This window comes from Mytilus trossulus, chromosome 10 (assembly GCF_036588685.1).
Source record: "Mytilus trossulus isolate FHL-02 chromosome 10, PNRI_Mtr1.1.1.hap1, whole genome shotgun sequence".
NCBI classification, from domain to species: Eukaryota; Metazoa; Mollusca; class Bivalvia; order Mytilida; family Mytilidae; genus Mytilus; species Mytilus trossulus.
Genome location: NC_086382.1, coordinates 71,930,746 through 71,948,365, shown reverse-complemented (window position 1 = coordinate 71,948,365; position 17,620 = coordinate 71,930,746). Strand labels below are relative to the sequence as shown.

The 17,620-nt window shown below is 30.9% G+C and overlaps 1 protein-coding gene across 1 annotated transcript; it reads left to right on the top strand.

The window, feature by feature from the left end:
• The first annotated feature begins 6,191 nt into the window (after positions 1-6,191).
• On the top strand, positions 6,192-10,161 carry LOC134688139 (uncharacterized). Its single transcript, XM_063548611.1, has 3 exons — positions 6,192-6,729; positions 8,194-8,341; positions 9,723-10,161. The coding sequence occupies exons 1-3, from the start codon at positions 6,376-6,378 to the stop codon at positions 10,037-10,039; spliced, it is 819 nt and encodes a 272-aa protein (XP_063404681.1). The 5' UTR covers positions 6,192-6,375; the 3' UTR covers positions 10,040-10,161.
• The last annotated feature ends 7,459 nt before the right edge of the window (positions 10,162-17,620 follow it).

Here is a 17,620-nt window from a genome sequence, read left to right as displayed (position 1 = left end):
ATTTTTCAGTAATAAATAAATTTCTCTCGTCAAAATGTAAAACATTGTTACATACACGAGCGAATCGTACAAGTTGAGATATATAAACACCGTAAGATGGTGACAAGGGAACGTCACCATCTAAAAACGGATAATTAACGATAGGAAATGAAAAATCATCCCTTTTATCATACATTTTAGTATTCAGCTTTCCGTTAGTGATATAGATATCAAGATCGAGCAAAGGGCAGTGGTCATTGTTAGTATTAGCTTTATTTAAAGTAAGTTCACCGGGATAAATTTCATTAATATACATACTGAAGTCGTCATTATTGAGAGCCAAAATATCATCCAAAAGACTATCAATTATTTTTTGTTTTAATTTTAATTCTAGTTTATGTTGGGTTTACTTATTCCCTTTATGTTTTTTGATATCTATATTTTTTTTGTAATTGTTAATAAGATATATCGATGTCATTATTTGGTCCCCATTGTATCATGGGGAGTTTTATGCCGATTAACGTCCGAGGGCTGTATCCTATGCTGTTGGGTTATACGACCTTCATTTCACTGCCTCACGGCTTTGGTCCATATAACGCTTCTTGTCATCTTTAGAACTACGTCCACGATTCATCTACCAGTACTCCATCATCGAGGCTAGCGGGCTGCCAAGCTGACCATACTGGCCCTGAAAGCAGCCGTTAGTGAAGAAATAACATCAAAATAGTAAAGAAAAAATTACTCAACAAAAGCAAGATGGCGGCCTACATATTGCGACCTCCACTACTTGTTCCTGATTCACGGCATCAAAATATGTTAAAGCTCACCAAACGCCTTCGGGCATCGAGCCGATCGTCGAGGGCTTAAAGCCAGTCAAGGTCGTTAAACACTTTCATATATACTTACACGTCACAGACAACAACTGTTAGTAATGCTCTACAAAAGACTATCAGTTATTTTTTTGTTTTATTTTCAATTCTAGTTTATGTTGGATTTACTTATACCCTTTATGTTTTTTGATTTCTATATTTTTTTTATAATTGTTAATAAGATATACCGATGTCATTATTTGGTCCCCGAATTGACAAAAATTGTAAATTGGTGTTCCTTTTCAAAATAATGTAAAAAAAATAAGATATACATTTCTTGACATGAAACAAAGAATCATTTTTATTAGCATTTTCTTCAAAAATAGACAAAAAATATCCTAATTCCAGCTGCCGATTTGCATTTTGTACACATATCATAAGCAAAATATATTTACTCGAGGAAAGTGAGATGTCTTACTCAGACGAACTATTTATTTTTTAGTCAGTATTGTGCCATGTGTATCAAATTGTTTAACCCTTAATCTGGATATTCGGTTACTGCTCATATATATCAATACAATAAAAAAGAATAATCGACATAATGAAAACATCCAAATTATAATTACCTTTTTTTCCATTAGATTATAAACTTATGTTGCATAGTATCTACGTTATTTTTTTCATAGAAAATGTTTAAGTTATGCTTGTTCAAAAGGTTGTTTTTTATTTAATTATGGAATGCTTTTTCCAGACTAGGTTTATTTATGGAACAAGACATCTTTAATCATAACAAAAAAATGATGCGCTTTTTACAAGTTAAACATCTTGTTTCAATCAATAATTCCAGGAAGTATTTAGTATTGACAGGATTAGTCTAGCTTGAAAATGCACTCTGTTTGTATCAATGATTAAAACTTAAAAGGAATAATCTATTTCTAGTCTGCTTTCCTGTTACCTCAAATATATGGTGAAAGTTACATTATTTTTTTATTAGTTTCGCAAGTCAGAAAGAAGAGTTTATCATTAATTTCAATATTAAACTTTCCAAAGAAAGAGATTGAATGCGATGTATCTTTACAGATGCACAGCTACAAAATTTTGCAATTGTGCTAAGACGGCAGAATAAAGAATACACAAAAGAAACATGTATTATAGTATTGTTTATACTAGTTATCAAAGGTACCATGCTTATAATTTAATAAGCCTTACGCGCGTTTCGTCTACATAAAACTCATCAGAGATGCTCAGATCAAAATGACTATAATGCCAACCAAGTACAAAGTTGACGAGCATTAAATACCCAAAATTCCAAAAGTTGTGCCAATTATGGGTAATATTTAAAAGAAGATGTGGTATGATTGCCAATGAGACAACTGTCCACAAGAGACCAAAATGACACAAACATTAACAACTATAGGTCATCGTACGGCCTTCAACAATGAGCAAAGCCCATACCACATAGTCAGCTATAAAATGCCCCGATATCACAATGTAAAACAAGTCAAAACTGACGGCCTTATTTGTATAAAAAAATGAACGAAAAACAAGTATGTAACACATAAACAACCGACAACCACCATATTCAAATAACCAAAATTAAGAGTTATAATAGCAATGTATTACAGATAGGAGAGAACAAAATAATGTTCAACCTCATGAATTTAACCATCCCTTTGTCCTTGCTGTCTTACAAATTTAGCTTAATGTTTGTGTCATATATGTACATATGTATATAATCAGTATCGACGGTTTGAAATCCAGGAGTTAAAAAGATTAAATTAAAAAAATAGTTGTGGTCAAATCAAATATTGCACAAAGGTAAGTACATTATTGACCACAATTTGGCAAATATTAGTATGTTTGATTGATACTTTTTCCGAAACGAAATAAGAATTGTATTTCTGTCGTATCATATTTTTTTATTAAGAATAAGTCCAAAAGTTTGTATGGCCATAGGAAGTGTTTGTAAACATTACAATAATTTCAGGTAATGAACATACGAAACAGTCAATAAGAAAATAGCCCATAAAACTATTATACACAATGATATAGATTGTTAGGAGAAAACCTCATATAAATAATTGCCATTCTAAATTGTGATTGCCTCCCTTCATCTCCATGTTAAATCAGAAAAATATAAGTCGAATATTTGACGAATAAAAGTATACATTAGGTTTGATTTTTACGATTTTTCATAGATTGAGTTTACCTATCATTATCAATTTTGCTGTATTGACAAATTGTGTTGACACTTATTTGTTCCTGACAGTAAGAGGTGCAATCAACAAAACTTTATGTTTGTTTTATATTAAGAACAGCAAGTGTTATGATTTATACAAATGAATAATGCTACTGATTGATGGAGGTTGATTATTAGAAGTTGAACTTTGAATTATGGTCATTTATAATACACCTGTAGTACTTATATTGATCCAGTGTTAACATAATAGACATCCATTATCCTATACCAGATGTATATTTCCAAAATCAATGTCTCTTTAGTGATAATGTGGATGCTTGAGGCCAACTCATCAGGAAGTCCAAAAAACTAAACATTGATGTTCAAGAGCTAATAAAACAAAAACGACAAACGGTTAAACAAACGATATTACAAGTAACGAAGTAATAAATATATAAACTAAAAAGATCAATTCAATTGGTTTTTTTTCTATTTAATTAAAATACATATACTTTTAAGTTAAGGTAGATCACAAGTATATATTTTTTGAGACAGTTTTTTTTTATAAGTTTCCAAAATTAAGATTTTACTATGCTCTTATAAAAAAATCAATAAAAAGTATGGGTCACCGTGCTGTTTTTCCAGCTATGAGTCGTTGAAAATTGCCAGAATTTGGTTAGTTTGTTCATGAAAAAACACATTAGTGTGCTTAAAAAAAATTCAATGAGATAGAATTTTGAAATATATTGTGAGAAGAAAGGTTTCATAATATGTTTTAAGAAAATAAAAAGAAAAGATGGTATCACCGAACTTGTTTCCTTGCTACAACTAAAAATAAAAAAAAATCCCTATTAGCCAAGTATAAATTTTGTACTAAAAGAGTTATCTCCCCCTGAATGGCTCATTTGAAAAAAATGATATTTAAACCAAAAAAATTGAATTTTGTTAAAATGTTTTGTATAATACAATTAATTAACAAGTTTTCTTTAAAAAGAAAAAAACATTCTAACCATTGAATTGCAAATCTGTCTCCAAATTTGCAGATTTAGGCAAGTAACTAGACCAATTTTGTACTGTGATTGTACAATCCAAGATGGCGGTATACCATGAATCTACCTTGAGACAATCGATTAATTATGTATAGTCATCAATTCAAATGAATGATTTAAAGAAAAAAAAACAATGTTTTAACAATTCTATCTACAGTGGTTTTAACAGTACTATGCAGACCATTCACCTGAAGTATACGTTTTTGGCTTTTTCACTGTTTTGATATGAGCGTCTCTGTTGAGTCTTATGTAGACGAAACGCGCTTCTTGCGTATAAATCATAATCCTGGTACCTTTGCTATCCTTTTTTTTATTATTAAATTGCTATGGAGCAGTACTAAATGAACTGTAAAGACACTATTGAACAGTACTGAAATGACTGCAACAAATGATTCAGCAGTAAATATTTGACAGCAAAATGCAAGAACTATTTCAATAGAACATGACTGAATATAAGAATTATTCAAACTAGTTGAATAAAGTGCAAGGAGTATCTTCCAAACAATACCTCATTGACTCACGGAATATCTTAATAGTATTGCAATGACAGCATAGCAATTCTGAAATGTATTTAACTAACTGCATGACATATCTAAACTCAAGCAACTGTACTAAATTGACTACAAAGAATACCTCAACTGCACTGATATCACACGGAAAATCAAATCAGCACCTGATTTACTTTAAGGTTGATAATGTTATTTTCAATTGGTTTAGAGTTTTAGAATGAGTGCAGATCATTACTGTAAACCAACTAATATTCGCGAATAGAAAAAAATACGCGAATAGAAATCTTCGCGAATTTGTAAAATTTGGATTTTTCATTACTAAACTACACCAAGGAAACTTGAGAATCGCAATATTAAATCGCCGTGAAATGGGCTAGAAAGTGCTAAACGCAAAATAATGAATCCTCGAAAAGAAGAATCCCGTTTGAGGTTAAATGTATTTGTTCTCTTTCCATCTGTATATTATGCTGCTCTACGATGACTTAAAAAGAAGATATAGACAACATTGTTGGCATAAAATTTTCAGCTTAATATATATAATTGTTGCATTTACTAAAACCTATTCATACAGTTGTGGTCATCTATTATGACACCACAATAAATCATACTTCATGTACTATTTTTAATACGTTGAGTGAGGGATGTTCCCAATACAATCAAAAATAAATTTTGCTATTACAAACATTTATATCTAAATTTTGCTTTAGATCTGCATTATATGTAAAATGTCTAAATTAAAACAAAAAGAAAGATGCTAACGTCACATTTCGAGGGCAGATCTTTGATATATTCTTATTTGATGCAGACTGTAGGAACATTAGTGTTTTGTTGAAACTGTCTGCTGTGCTCTATATGTCTCTATCTTTTTTTTAACTGCGTAATTGTCTCATTTACTTAAATGTAATTAACACATGTCCTTTACTTCATATTTGTTGGATTCTAGACAACAAGTTTAGCAATATATAGATTCACAGTGAACTAAAGCTGCTTTACAAAATTTTTATGATACATATGTGTATCGTGCTTTAATTATATATAACTAACATTGCGTAAAAACCACTGCTGATGGAGTTCAAGTTCACAAGGGAAACATCAGCTAAATGACTTGAATTCAGCATAATATATCGGTTAATAAATTATGTAGGTTAACTTGATTTGACTGATTATACAGTTAGAATGATCAAAACGCTTCAATCATAAAGTGGTATCATACTACTATAAATCTTATATTGTCTGGTGTGGGTTGTCTCAAAAGGCTGTGTTATATTAATTTAGTACAGTGTCATTATGTTCTAAACTCATAGTAGAAAACATTATTTCACTGTACTATTTCGATGATTTTTCCTAGACAACATATAACTTATTGAAAAGTTGGTTACAGTTTAAAAGTCGAATACTAGATCACTCTTTTTGTGATTTATCAACTTGGCATGCTGCATCTAGTGCTTCAAAAACCAATACACTTTTGTCTACTTGCTATACAATTCAATAATACAAATATTAAAATATGTTGCTGAGAGCATGATGTTTGATTTTCTAATGGGAATTTAATGCCAAAGGCTGTACTATGACAATGATAAAATTGATCTATCTCTTCCCCTAATGCATTTGCTAAATATTGCAATTAAAATAAAACTATATAAAAATAGTCCATAGATGATACGGTAACTATTAGACAATCCCCGGTGTGGAACTTGTTACGTACAATGCAAATGTTATTTTAGGAATATTATTAGTAGTTTTCACAGGTTTATACACTCACTTTTGGAGAATGATACGTCTTACTGTCAGATATATAGGACCAAACCGAATATTACAGAATGCCAAACTGTTAATGTAAGTAATGTAAAATGGATTATAAGCAGTTCAATTCAAAAATGAATATAATTCTGTGTTGTGGTCTCTTTCTGGGTTCAGTAAGTGCTGCTGAATTTGCAGAAAATTGTGAAATCGTATATTTACCATTACTGCAACTGTCATTAAGAGATAAATTTTTGGAAAACTTTGTTTATGAAACCAATATTCAACCTGACAAAACTTTCTGTTTGATAAGATGTCTCAAACAACGAAAATGTAAATCTATCAACTACAACACAGATACATCTGATTGTCAACTGAATAGTGAGGACCACAATACAAAATCAGCTTCCCTGACAGCGTCAACAGACTCCACACAGTATTACAGTATTGATGGCATTGACGAGGTACGGTAAACATAGTGTTAACCAATTTATTTTCGCGAAAGTTTTATTTTTGCAACTGTCTGCGAGTAGAAATATAACGCGAATATAAATCGTCGCTTATATGTGAAACTTCTAACTTATACTATATAAATCCATCAATAATATGAGAACATCGCGAAAAAAAGCAGCCGCAAAGTCGAAAAGAAACGGTTAAACGCGAAATAAGGTGTCCGCAAAAATAAGTTGGTTTATAGTAGTTCTTAAAGCTGTTGTTTAATTTACGTAAGAAAGCAAAGATAATTTATTACGTTCTCATTAAATTGTAGAGGTATGGTAAAGATACATGTGATATAAAGGGGCAAAACTGTGAAAGTTATATTTACCGATTTTACTCAAATGCTAGTATTAGTATTTGATTTTTAACATACTAAAGCGTGTATCCAAATTATAATAAGTCTTAAATAAATAGTTATAAATTCAAGTACTCGATACTATATATATATTTCGTGTATATTTCAGTCGCATTTTAGTCTAGACGACATCCAATGAACTATCGATATTGCATCCGAAGACTGCCGACGGGCATTTTTATACGATATAAGCAATAACAAAAATATTATTCGTGTGACCTTGTGCAATTGGATTACTCTATGTTTGTTATAGGTTAGAAAATAACTGTCGTTTTAATCTGTTTAAGAATGATTGTGTGTGTCTAATTGTATCTAATTAGTAAATACAATAATTGCCCTTTGTTTCACTTCTATTAATGACATGATTTCCCTGTTAAAGGCTGAACACGACAAAAGCATAGGCAACAAATCTTTACACAATGATTTGATGTTACATGAAAATGGGTTCAATGAGGTCAATTTACTCAATTTAAAAAAAATAAGAATAAAAAAAAATCCGAAATTCGACGAATATTCAAAACGGAAAATAATCAAACGGCAAAATCAAAAGCACAATAACATAAAACGAGTGGATAACAACTCTCAGATTCCTGTCTTTGTACAGGCATTTTGTTATGTTGAAAATGCTGAATTTTAGCAAGTGAATTTGTTTTTTTGATTATTATGACAACATTGAACCACTTTGGCAGCATCAAAATCAAATTTGATGAATTGTGTTCGACCAAATTGCAGCACATATGAACTAGGAGACGTGCAATTATTTTCGTTTTACCATATTATTTGTTTAATTGACGTTTGTTTTGTTATTGTGAGGTAAAACAAACTTTATAATTGACATGAAGCATCTGCCTTTTACAGTACTATGAACAAAAAAGAAATATGACACTGATTCACTACATACACCTGACAAAACCAATTACACAGAAACATGGGGTTGTAAGCTGTCATAGTTAAAATTTGTTCTTGATAGTTTCAATTTAATATAACTGTTCCTTTCATTATATTTTGTTGTGTAACCACTAGCTTTTGTTTAAAGTTAAACAGCCATTTCCATCACATATTGTCTGTATTATAGAAATTATTGGGTCGGTGTGCTGGACATACATGTGCAGATGATCTAGTGTGTGAACCAAATCCGTACGGACTTAGCACACCTCACCAATGTGTGGTTTCCGTAGTGTGTGTACCGACTGATGGATGTACAAACTGCATACAGTCAAAATGTAAGTTGTCTGTTGAAATACATAAATTAAATCCAATGATATTAACCAAAATATTCATCGAGATGACAATCTGTACAAATATATTCACATCTTAATGATATAAAAAACTGTCTGCTGTCAAAATTTATAGATGAAGAAATAATCACATGCAATACAACATGATACAATGCAGAGACATTCATTGTCAACATGTGCATCTGGTGCAGAAAAATAGGTACCGTTTATGTGATAATAATAAAATGCACTAGTTTTAAATTTCAAACCATCGTTTCAATCAGTGTAAGTCTTTAGTTTATAGAAAAATAAATAGAAAAATGCATAACATTTTATAAAAAGTAAACACCACATAACTCTAAAAGGGTGTTTCTTTGCCAGTCGTAATACTACCTTACAAAATAACCATAATTGTACTCATATTCATCATGTTCATAAGATGAAGCATTGTTTCCGGGCTTGTCGATATTGTTTTAAAAATTAAAATATTATAATAGGTCAATATTTTTTTATAATTACATTTGATGTATGTTTCATTATAATACAATATTATGATAGGCTAACAGCACATCACGTGTTTTTCCTTAAGCAAATGCATTACACAAATATAATTATCATTCATGATCGATAACACGAGGTCCCACAATAAAGTGCACAGGTGAATCAAATAAAAAAAATGATAAAATTCGTATTTCATGATCCTAGCTAAAAATGTAATTATAAGAATTGACTGCTTCTTTTTGTAACTTCATAGGGTTGTAAAAGCGTTGGCCGTACGAATTTTTTTTAGAATGAAGCGCCAGAAGCGCTTCATACAAAATTTATTTCGGTCAACGCTTTTACCATCCAATGAGGTTACAAAAAGAAGCATTCAATTCTTAAGTACTGGAAGGTATATATAATAAACTAACATGATCTGATTTGTATCAGCGACACAAAATATTTTACAAATGTAAATAGGGAATGTGCCAAGGGGGATAACCCGTCTACAAGTTCACTTGTCGAATACAATAAAAAGAGGAGAAAAATTGAACCCTTGTCAGACTTGCTCAAATTCTTAATTAGAACTCTGGTTTGGTGTATATAGGTTAAGTTTGCATGTTTAGTTAGATAACTGCTATTTTAACAATATATAAATAAGGAGATGTGGTGTTATTGCCAATGCGACAACTATCCACCACAGTTCAAATGAAATTAAACATCAAACAATCAACCAATAAAATCAAATGAAGTGGTTATAACATGTATAAGCAAATTCGTAATTGAAAGAAACTTCAGATTTCAAAATAAAAATATTAAAATGTAAACGAGCATTCAGAGTGCTTAAACAATGTGTTGATGTCTTTTTTATTATGTTGTTAATAATACGTTTGCAATTTAATTTTAGTTACAATGGCTACTTTTGACTATCAACCAGTTGGATGCTTCAGTGCTGGGGGAAATCCAAATCCTTTACCAACATGGTTGTCAGATCTAAGGCCTACTATAGATTGGTACAACTTACAACTCACTATTGATGCATGTGCAAATCTTGCTCATAACACCAGCTACAAATATTTCGGAATAGAATTCTGGGGAGAGTGTTGGGTATCCACATCGTTCAATCCGAGCGGATTTTCATTGATTCTGGGACAGAACTGTGAAGCGAAATGCCCTCTTGGAGTAGCGGATGAACACATAATGTTCGTTTATGAAATAGTATGATATGTATGAAACTATTTGTCGTTCAAATTATAGTCCAATAGACCACATTTCAAAATTGAAGTTAACAAAAGGATTCTTTCCGGTTATTGACGAGAGTTTGTATTTTGATACAATTTTGTTGCCATTGCACCGAACCTTTAAATACTTAATACTTACCTTAAACAAATTTCTATACAATTTAGGTAAGCCTACGATTCCATGCGTCATCTTTTCTTTCTATTATAGAACAGACTCCATTATCAATTGTATTGGACGTAATGTCATGATGGTATGCATGGTAGGTTAGTGATTCTGAACAGAAATAACTTGTGTGTCTTGTTGAAAGACATCGTCACGTTTAACAGGCCCAGCACATGTGCACGTGACGTCTTGTCATCTTGGATAATCGTATTCCGTCCATTTTCTGAAATTCTATTTTAAGTATTCAATGAAGTTTACAGATATTCATAGTATCTCGATGTATAGGAACAGCAATTTGTAGAATATGATAAGCAATGATACTAAACCTGGGAGTTGTAATTGCTAAATTCAAAAATATAGACACATATAGGGTTGTTTGACTATGTTTAATTATATAATATACACCTATTGACTGGGTGTGAGGGTAATAGCAAGTTTGTTGTCCCTGAGATACCAATTATTTATCTGGGCAAAGCCGAGAGAAATAGTTGGTATGCGAAGGGACAACAAACTTGCCATTACGCGCACAACCAGTCATCAGGTGTTTTATTATACCAAAAAAAAACACAGTCATTTACTGTTATTATATACCAAATTAACTAATTTTTTAAAAGTGCACATATATAATCTGAAAGAAAAGAAAAAAAATGTCACATAACTTGACATGCACAAGATGAACAATACGTATTCTTTTTTTAAAGTTCTTCTTGTATTTGTAAATATTTCATCAATTGCAATCAAGACTAGAAATACTTGTGTTAAATATTCCGTGCATAAATTTATGCTAAAGTACACCAAACGCAAATTCACCCTTCGAATGTGACGACCGAACCCATATTAGGAATAAGGTACTATTTTTTAGATCTTTGAAAAATGCGCGCAAATATTTTTTCTTTTTTATATGTGCTTCTTGTAAGTAAAATTACAATCGACACGAACAGATTATACCTTTCACAATATTTAAGTTTGGCGTTGCCAAGCCAATAGTCAATGATATCATTATCCAATGAAAAATAAGCATGAAACAGTATTTTCATTATTTGTTATATAGAAAAAACTATACTGAGGTATAATAAATTAAGTCTATTGATCAACCGTGGATTCTTTCTACAACATTTGTACAATGTATCAGTAACCATTCTGAAATAGGTCGCTGAAATAAAATTCAATTATTCATTTTGTACTAATACATGTTATATAATGTACACTTAATGAAAAAATGAATACTAACAACAACTAAATTTTTCCAACTTTCTTTTTTGTGTGTGGCTTTTATTTAACATATCGACAAAACATACATAACACTGTTTGCTGGTTTTAAAGTTCATTTTAACAAACTTTAAACATTAGGGAATATTTTATCGTGGTAAGTAGCTTTTCAAATGAAAAATGAAAAAATAAGGGGGCCATAAACGGGCCTTATCGTATCTTGTCCTTTGTAAAGTGTATGATTGAAACAAAAATGTGTGTAGGTTCTAATATGTGTTTGGCTCACTTTATTATCGACGACTTTTCACGTATGTCAAAAGAAAATGAATCACAACATTTTTAATTTCATATTTATGTTTACTTCATTTTATAATCTCGTAAAATCTTATAAATTCTAAATAAAATGGAAGATATATGTTCTTTAGAAGACTTTCATCCACAATAGATTCATACTATAAAATTAGTTCATATATGCGTCGTTTGGCAAATTAAGGATCAATATCAAAACATAAACTGGCCACTTTCATATGATTTGTTATAGTCTATTAATATGAAGCAAAATTTCTATACATGTACATCTGTTAATTATTTGCCTTGTCAAACTAAAGGAGTAGGTTCAGTAAGATCCCTATTTGGCCCAAAAATATAGCAGTTTTACAAAATTGTTAAAATGTAAACTGTTTGTTATTCATTGAAATGTAGAATGCTTCTGCTTCATAAATATGTTAGTTTTTGACAATACAATGCACATATATCGGGTACAAGCATCATTACGTCATGCTAAATTACGGAAATCTTCACAATTTTTAGCCTTTTAGTTAAAGTTTAGACGGTTTCCGTCTTAAATGAAAGTGGCCGCATTTGTGTTCATTCTTCATATTGAAATGTAAGTTGTATTTGACGATAATACATAGTATATATGAAGATTGAGGATGAACACGGATACGGCCACTTTCATTTTTTACAAAAAAACATCTGAAAAGTGACAATTTTTGGCATATTTGATAGATTTTTCATATTTTAGTCTGAATCGGAGCATTTTTATTTACTAAATCAGTTAAAACCTTTTACACGAAGAAAATGAGATGTCTCACTTGGACGGACTCTTTAATTTTGAGGCAGTATTTGTCATTTGTATCAATTTTTTTAACACTGATTCCGAATATATAGTAACTGCTCATATACATGTATACTATAAAAATAATCGACATGATTAAAACATGCAAAAGTAAAATCTCGTCTTTTCCTCCGTTATATTATAATCTTATGCTGCATTGAATATTCCTTCTATTTAAGTTTTAAGTTTTTTAGTTGAGATATTCTTGTTGTAAAGGTTGAATCTTATCTAATTATGAAATAATTTTTCCAGACTAGGTTTATTTATGGAACAAGTCGTCTTTAATCATAACAACAACAAAAATGATGCGCTTTTTACAAATTAACCATCTTGTTTCCATCAATAATTCCAGGAAGTATTTAGTATAAACAGGATAAGTCTAACTTGAAAGTGCACTCTGTTTGTATAAATGATTAAGACTTAAAAGGAATAATCTTTTTCTATTCTGCTTTCCTGTTCCATCCAATATATGGTCAAAGTTACATTATTCTTGAAAAGTCTCGCTATTTAGAAAGGAGAGTCTATCATTAATATCAATATTAAACTTTCCTAAGTAAAACTTAAAATTTAATGTATATATAGTGTATGCCCTTATATTTTTACAGTTAGGGATTTTTTGCTTGTGAGAGAGCTGTCTTCTTATTCAATTATCATAATTAATGATCTGGTCTTTTGTGGATAGTTGTCTCATTGGCAATCATACCACATCTTCTTTTTTATATTTTCTGCAGGGTTTTTTACTCGTGCTGTGTGGATTCAGTAGAATATGTTCCCATGCCTGTATTGTATTCCCTTATATTTTTACAGTTAGGGGTTTTTTGCTTATGATAGAGCTGTCTACTTATTCAATTATCATAATTAATGATCTGGTCTTTTGTGGATAGTTGTCTCTCATAGGCAATCATACCACATCTTCTTTTTTATATTGTCTGCAGGGTTTGTTACTCGTGCTGTGTGGATTCAGTAGAATGTGTCCCCGTGCCTGTAGTGCATGCCCTTATACTTTTACAGTTAAGGGTTATTTTGCTTGTGAGAGAGCTGTCTACTTATTTAATTATCATAATTAATGATCTGGTCTTTTGTGGATAGTTGTTTCATTGGCAATCATACCACATCTTCTTTTTTATATATAATTTCTGTGTCATTTTTGTCTCTTTCTCTTGTGGAGTCTCATTGGCAATCATACCGCATCTTCTTTTTATATATACAGTTTCACAGCTACAAAAGTATGCAATTGTTCTTAGACGACAGAAAAGATACATTTATACAGTCCTATTTTAAAAAAGAACATGTATTATATAAAACATGTTAATAATGGCGTACTAAATTTTAATAATTCTTATATCTTTAATACGTTGCATATAACAAAGTTTGTAGTTTTATCTTTTCCCAAAAAAATTTGATTGGCTTTGCAATTGTTTGTTTTAAAAACATCATAAAAACAATTGTTTTGGAGATTTGAAAAACAAATCTTTAAACAGACATACCAAATAATTGTTCACCATACATGTATTTCAAAAACAATAAATAAAGAGTTATAATAGCAATATTTTTACCTTATACATTTTACCATACCTTTTTTTATTGCTTTCGTACAAGTTTAGCATAATGTTTGTGTCATATATGTACACATGCAAAAGTTAAGTATCTTCCATAGGTTTGATATCAAATTTCTTTTTCTGGCCACAATCTGCATTTCTTTACAGTCAAATATTGCACAAAGGGAGGTAGTAAATATGTCCCGCATTTGACCAAACTTTGGCCAAAATTATCATTTGAATATATTTGACATATAAATAAAGGCAACAGTAGTATACCGCTGTTCAAAACTCATAAATCCATGGTCAAAAAATAAAATCGGGGTAACAAACCAAAACCGAGCGAAACGCATTAAATATAAGAGGAGAACAACGACACAACACCGAAACGCAACATACACAGAAACGGACCAAGCATCAGACAAAACACCACGAGAATAACAAATATAACATGAAAACCAAACACATGAATTTGGGATAGACAAGTACCGTGCCACGTCTTATCTCAATATCTCAAAAATAAGAGGAAACACAAACGACTCAATGTTAAAATGCAACACACAGAGAAACGAACAATAATATAACAATGAACATCTTCCTGACTTGGTACAGGACACTTTTAAAGGGGAATAAAAGTGGTGGGTTGAACCTGGTTTTATGGCATGCCAAACCTCGCACTTTAATGGCAAAGTTAAATATAACATTGAAATGACAACATAATATTACAGGACTACAATACAAATAAATAGAACATATTAGACAAAGAAAAACATGATTAATAGATAACAAAAAGCATCAGGTTTAAAATTCAATACGCCAAAAACGCGCCTTGTCCACACAAGACTCACCAGTGACGCCCAGATATAAAAGATCGAAAGAGAAAAAAGTACAAAGTTGTACAGCACTGAAGATCAAAAGTCGAAAAGGTCCCGCCAAATACGGCATTGTTCCTATGGCAAATTCAGAATGGAAATTGGGAATGTGTCGAAATGTAAAAACTATTTTAAGAATTATTCAGACTAGTTGAATTATTTGCATAAAAAATCTTCCAAACTATGCCTAATTGACTCACGGAATATCTCAATAGTATTGCAATGATCGTATAGAAATTCTAAAATGAATTGAACTGAAAGCATAACATTTCTAAAGTCAATCAACTGAACTTACTTGACCACCTCAACTGCACTGATATCACACGGAATATCAAATCAACACTTTAATTACTTTAAGGTTGAAAATGTTATGTTCAATTGATTTAAACCTCCAAAAGAAGCGCAGATCACTATTTCGTTTCAGGTTAAATGTTTTTGTTATTTGTCCATCCGTATAATATTATTCTGCTGCTCTACGATGACTATATTAGACGATATACATGATATAGACGACATTGGTTGCATAGATTTTTCAGATTATTATTCATAATTGTCATATTTGCTAAATAAAATTAAGAATGGAAACGGAGAATGTGTCAAAGAGACAACAACCTGACCAAAGAAAAAAACAACAGCAGCAGTTCACCAACAGGTCTTCAATGCAGTGAGAAATTCTCGCACCGGAGGCGTCCTTCAGCTGGCCCCAAAACAAATATAAACTAGTTCAGTGATAATGAACGCCATACTAATTTCCAAATTGTACACAAGAAACCATAATTAAAATAATACAAGACTAACAAAGGCCAGAGGCTCCTGACTTGGGACAGGCGTAAAAATGCGGCGGGGTTAAACATGTTTGTGAGTTCTCAACCCTCCCCCTATACCTCTAGCCAATGTAGAAAAGTAAACGCATAACAATACGCACATTAAAATTCAGTTCAATAGAAGTCTGAGTATGATGTCAGAAGATCTAACAAAAAAAGATAAACAAAATGAAAATAATACATAACTAACAAGAGACTTCTAGCAGTTAACTGACATGCCAGCTCCAGACTTTAATTAAACTTATTGAAAAATTGTCTTCATCATATGAATATCAGACATAATCATTCCCGTTATCCTTCTTTTTCGTTAACCTTCCCTGTTTGATTGATACCTTTACTGAAACTGTTTAAATATATCTATTCCAAAATTAAATAAAAATCATAGATCTGTCGTATCCTATTTTTATACAAATGTGTCAAAAAATTCGTATGAAAAATAGTGTTAATAAAACATTACAATCACTTCTGGCAATGAACATATGAATCAGTCAATCAGAACATAGCCCATAAAACGTGAATACAATAATCTAGATGAAAAGTGGAAAACCACATATCAATACTTGCTATTCTCAATTATGATTGCCTCCCTTTAATAAGTAACTTATTTGAGGAATACAAGTATACATTACTTTTGATTTTTAAATAAGATTTTTCATAGATTGAGTTTACCTATCATTATCAATTTTGATGTATTGACAATTTGTGTACACACTTATTTTTTCTGACAGTAAGAGATTCAATCAACAAATATTCATGTGTGTTAATATAAAGAACAGCAGGTGTTATGATGTATAAAAATGAATAATGGTACGGAATTTGATGAGACTGTCATTAAAGTGAGAGGGTTAGCGCTATAGAACCAGGTTTAATCCACCATGTTCTACCTATGAAAATGCCTGTACCAAGTCAGGAATATGACAGTTCGTGTCCATACGTTTTTGATGCGTTTTGTTATTTGATTTTGCCATGTGATTATGGATTTGTCGAATGGATTTTCCCCTAAGTTCAGTATTTTTGTGATTTTACTTTTTTGTATTAGTAAATATGGAATGGGGTATAAAAATAATGATACTATGTTTTATGATTGTCAATGAGACAACTATCAAATACCAAAGTATAAGATTATGATGTTAAAATGCAACTAAAAACCAAAACAAGACCTTCAGACAAAAAATACAATATACTTAGCTTGAAACGTTTTTGAATAACGATCTGTGATGGCCAACTAATGCGGTATCCTTAAATTCGAAGACCTCATGAAAATGTATATTGGTGGCCGGATTTGTCATTAAAGTGTTGTTGTACAGCTTAAGAACTAATAATTAACATAAAACGATATGAAATATACTATACCAGATCCATATTTCCAAAAACATTGTCTATTCAGTGATGCTCGAGGCCAATTTTACTGTATGTCCAAAACAATAAATTAATGTTAAAGAGCTGATAAATAAAACACGACAAACGGTTAAACAAACGTTATGACAAGTAACGAAGTAAAAAATATATAAACTAAAGATCAATGCATTTGTATGATTTTCTATTAAATTAAAAACATCTACTTTTATGCCTTAACAATTGAACAATAATGTATGGTCCTCAATACAAATGAATGTTTACCACTTATAAATATACCAACATCACTCATTCAATTCAGCATTTTGCACAAATTTGAATGTCCCTTGGATCTCTTATCTTTTGAAAGTGGTTTGGTTCAACTGTTTATCGTATGTATCAAGATTAATTATCTTGTGTTTTTCATTATGACACCCATCAAATCATACTTAATATACTAGTATTAGTACGTTAAGTGAGGAATGTTCGCAATACAAATCAAAAAT

Coding starts and splice junctions, on each gene's coding strand:
- LOC134688139 (XM_063548611.1), top strand. CDS start 6,376: ATGGATTATAAGCAGTTCAATTCAAAAATGAATATAATTCTGTGTTGT. Junction 6,730..8,193: donor GTATTGATGGCATTGACGAG/GTACGGTAAACA, acceptor TCTGTATTATAG/AAATTATTGGGTCGGTGTGC. Junction 8,342..9,722: donor AAACTGCATACAGTCAAAAT/GTAAGTTGTCTG, acceptor ATTTAATTTTAG/TTACAATGGCTACTTTTGAC.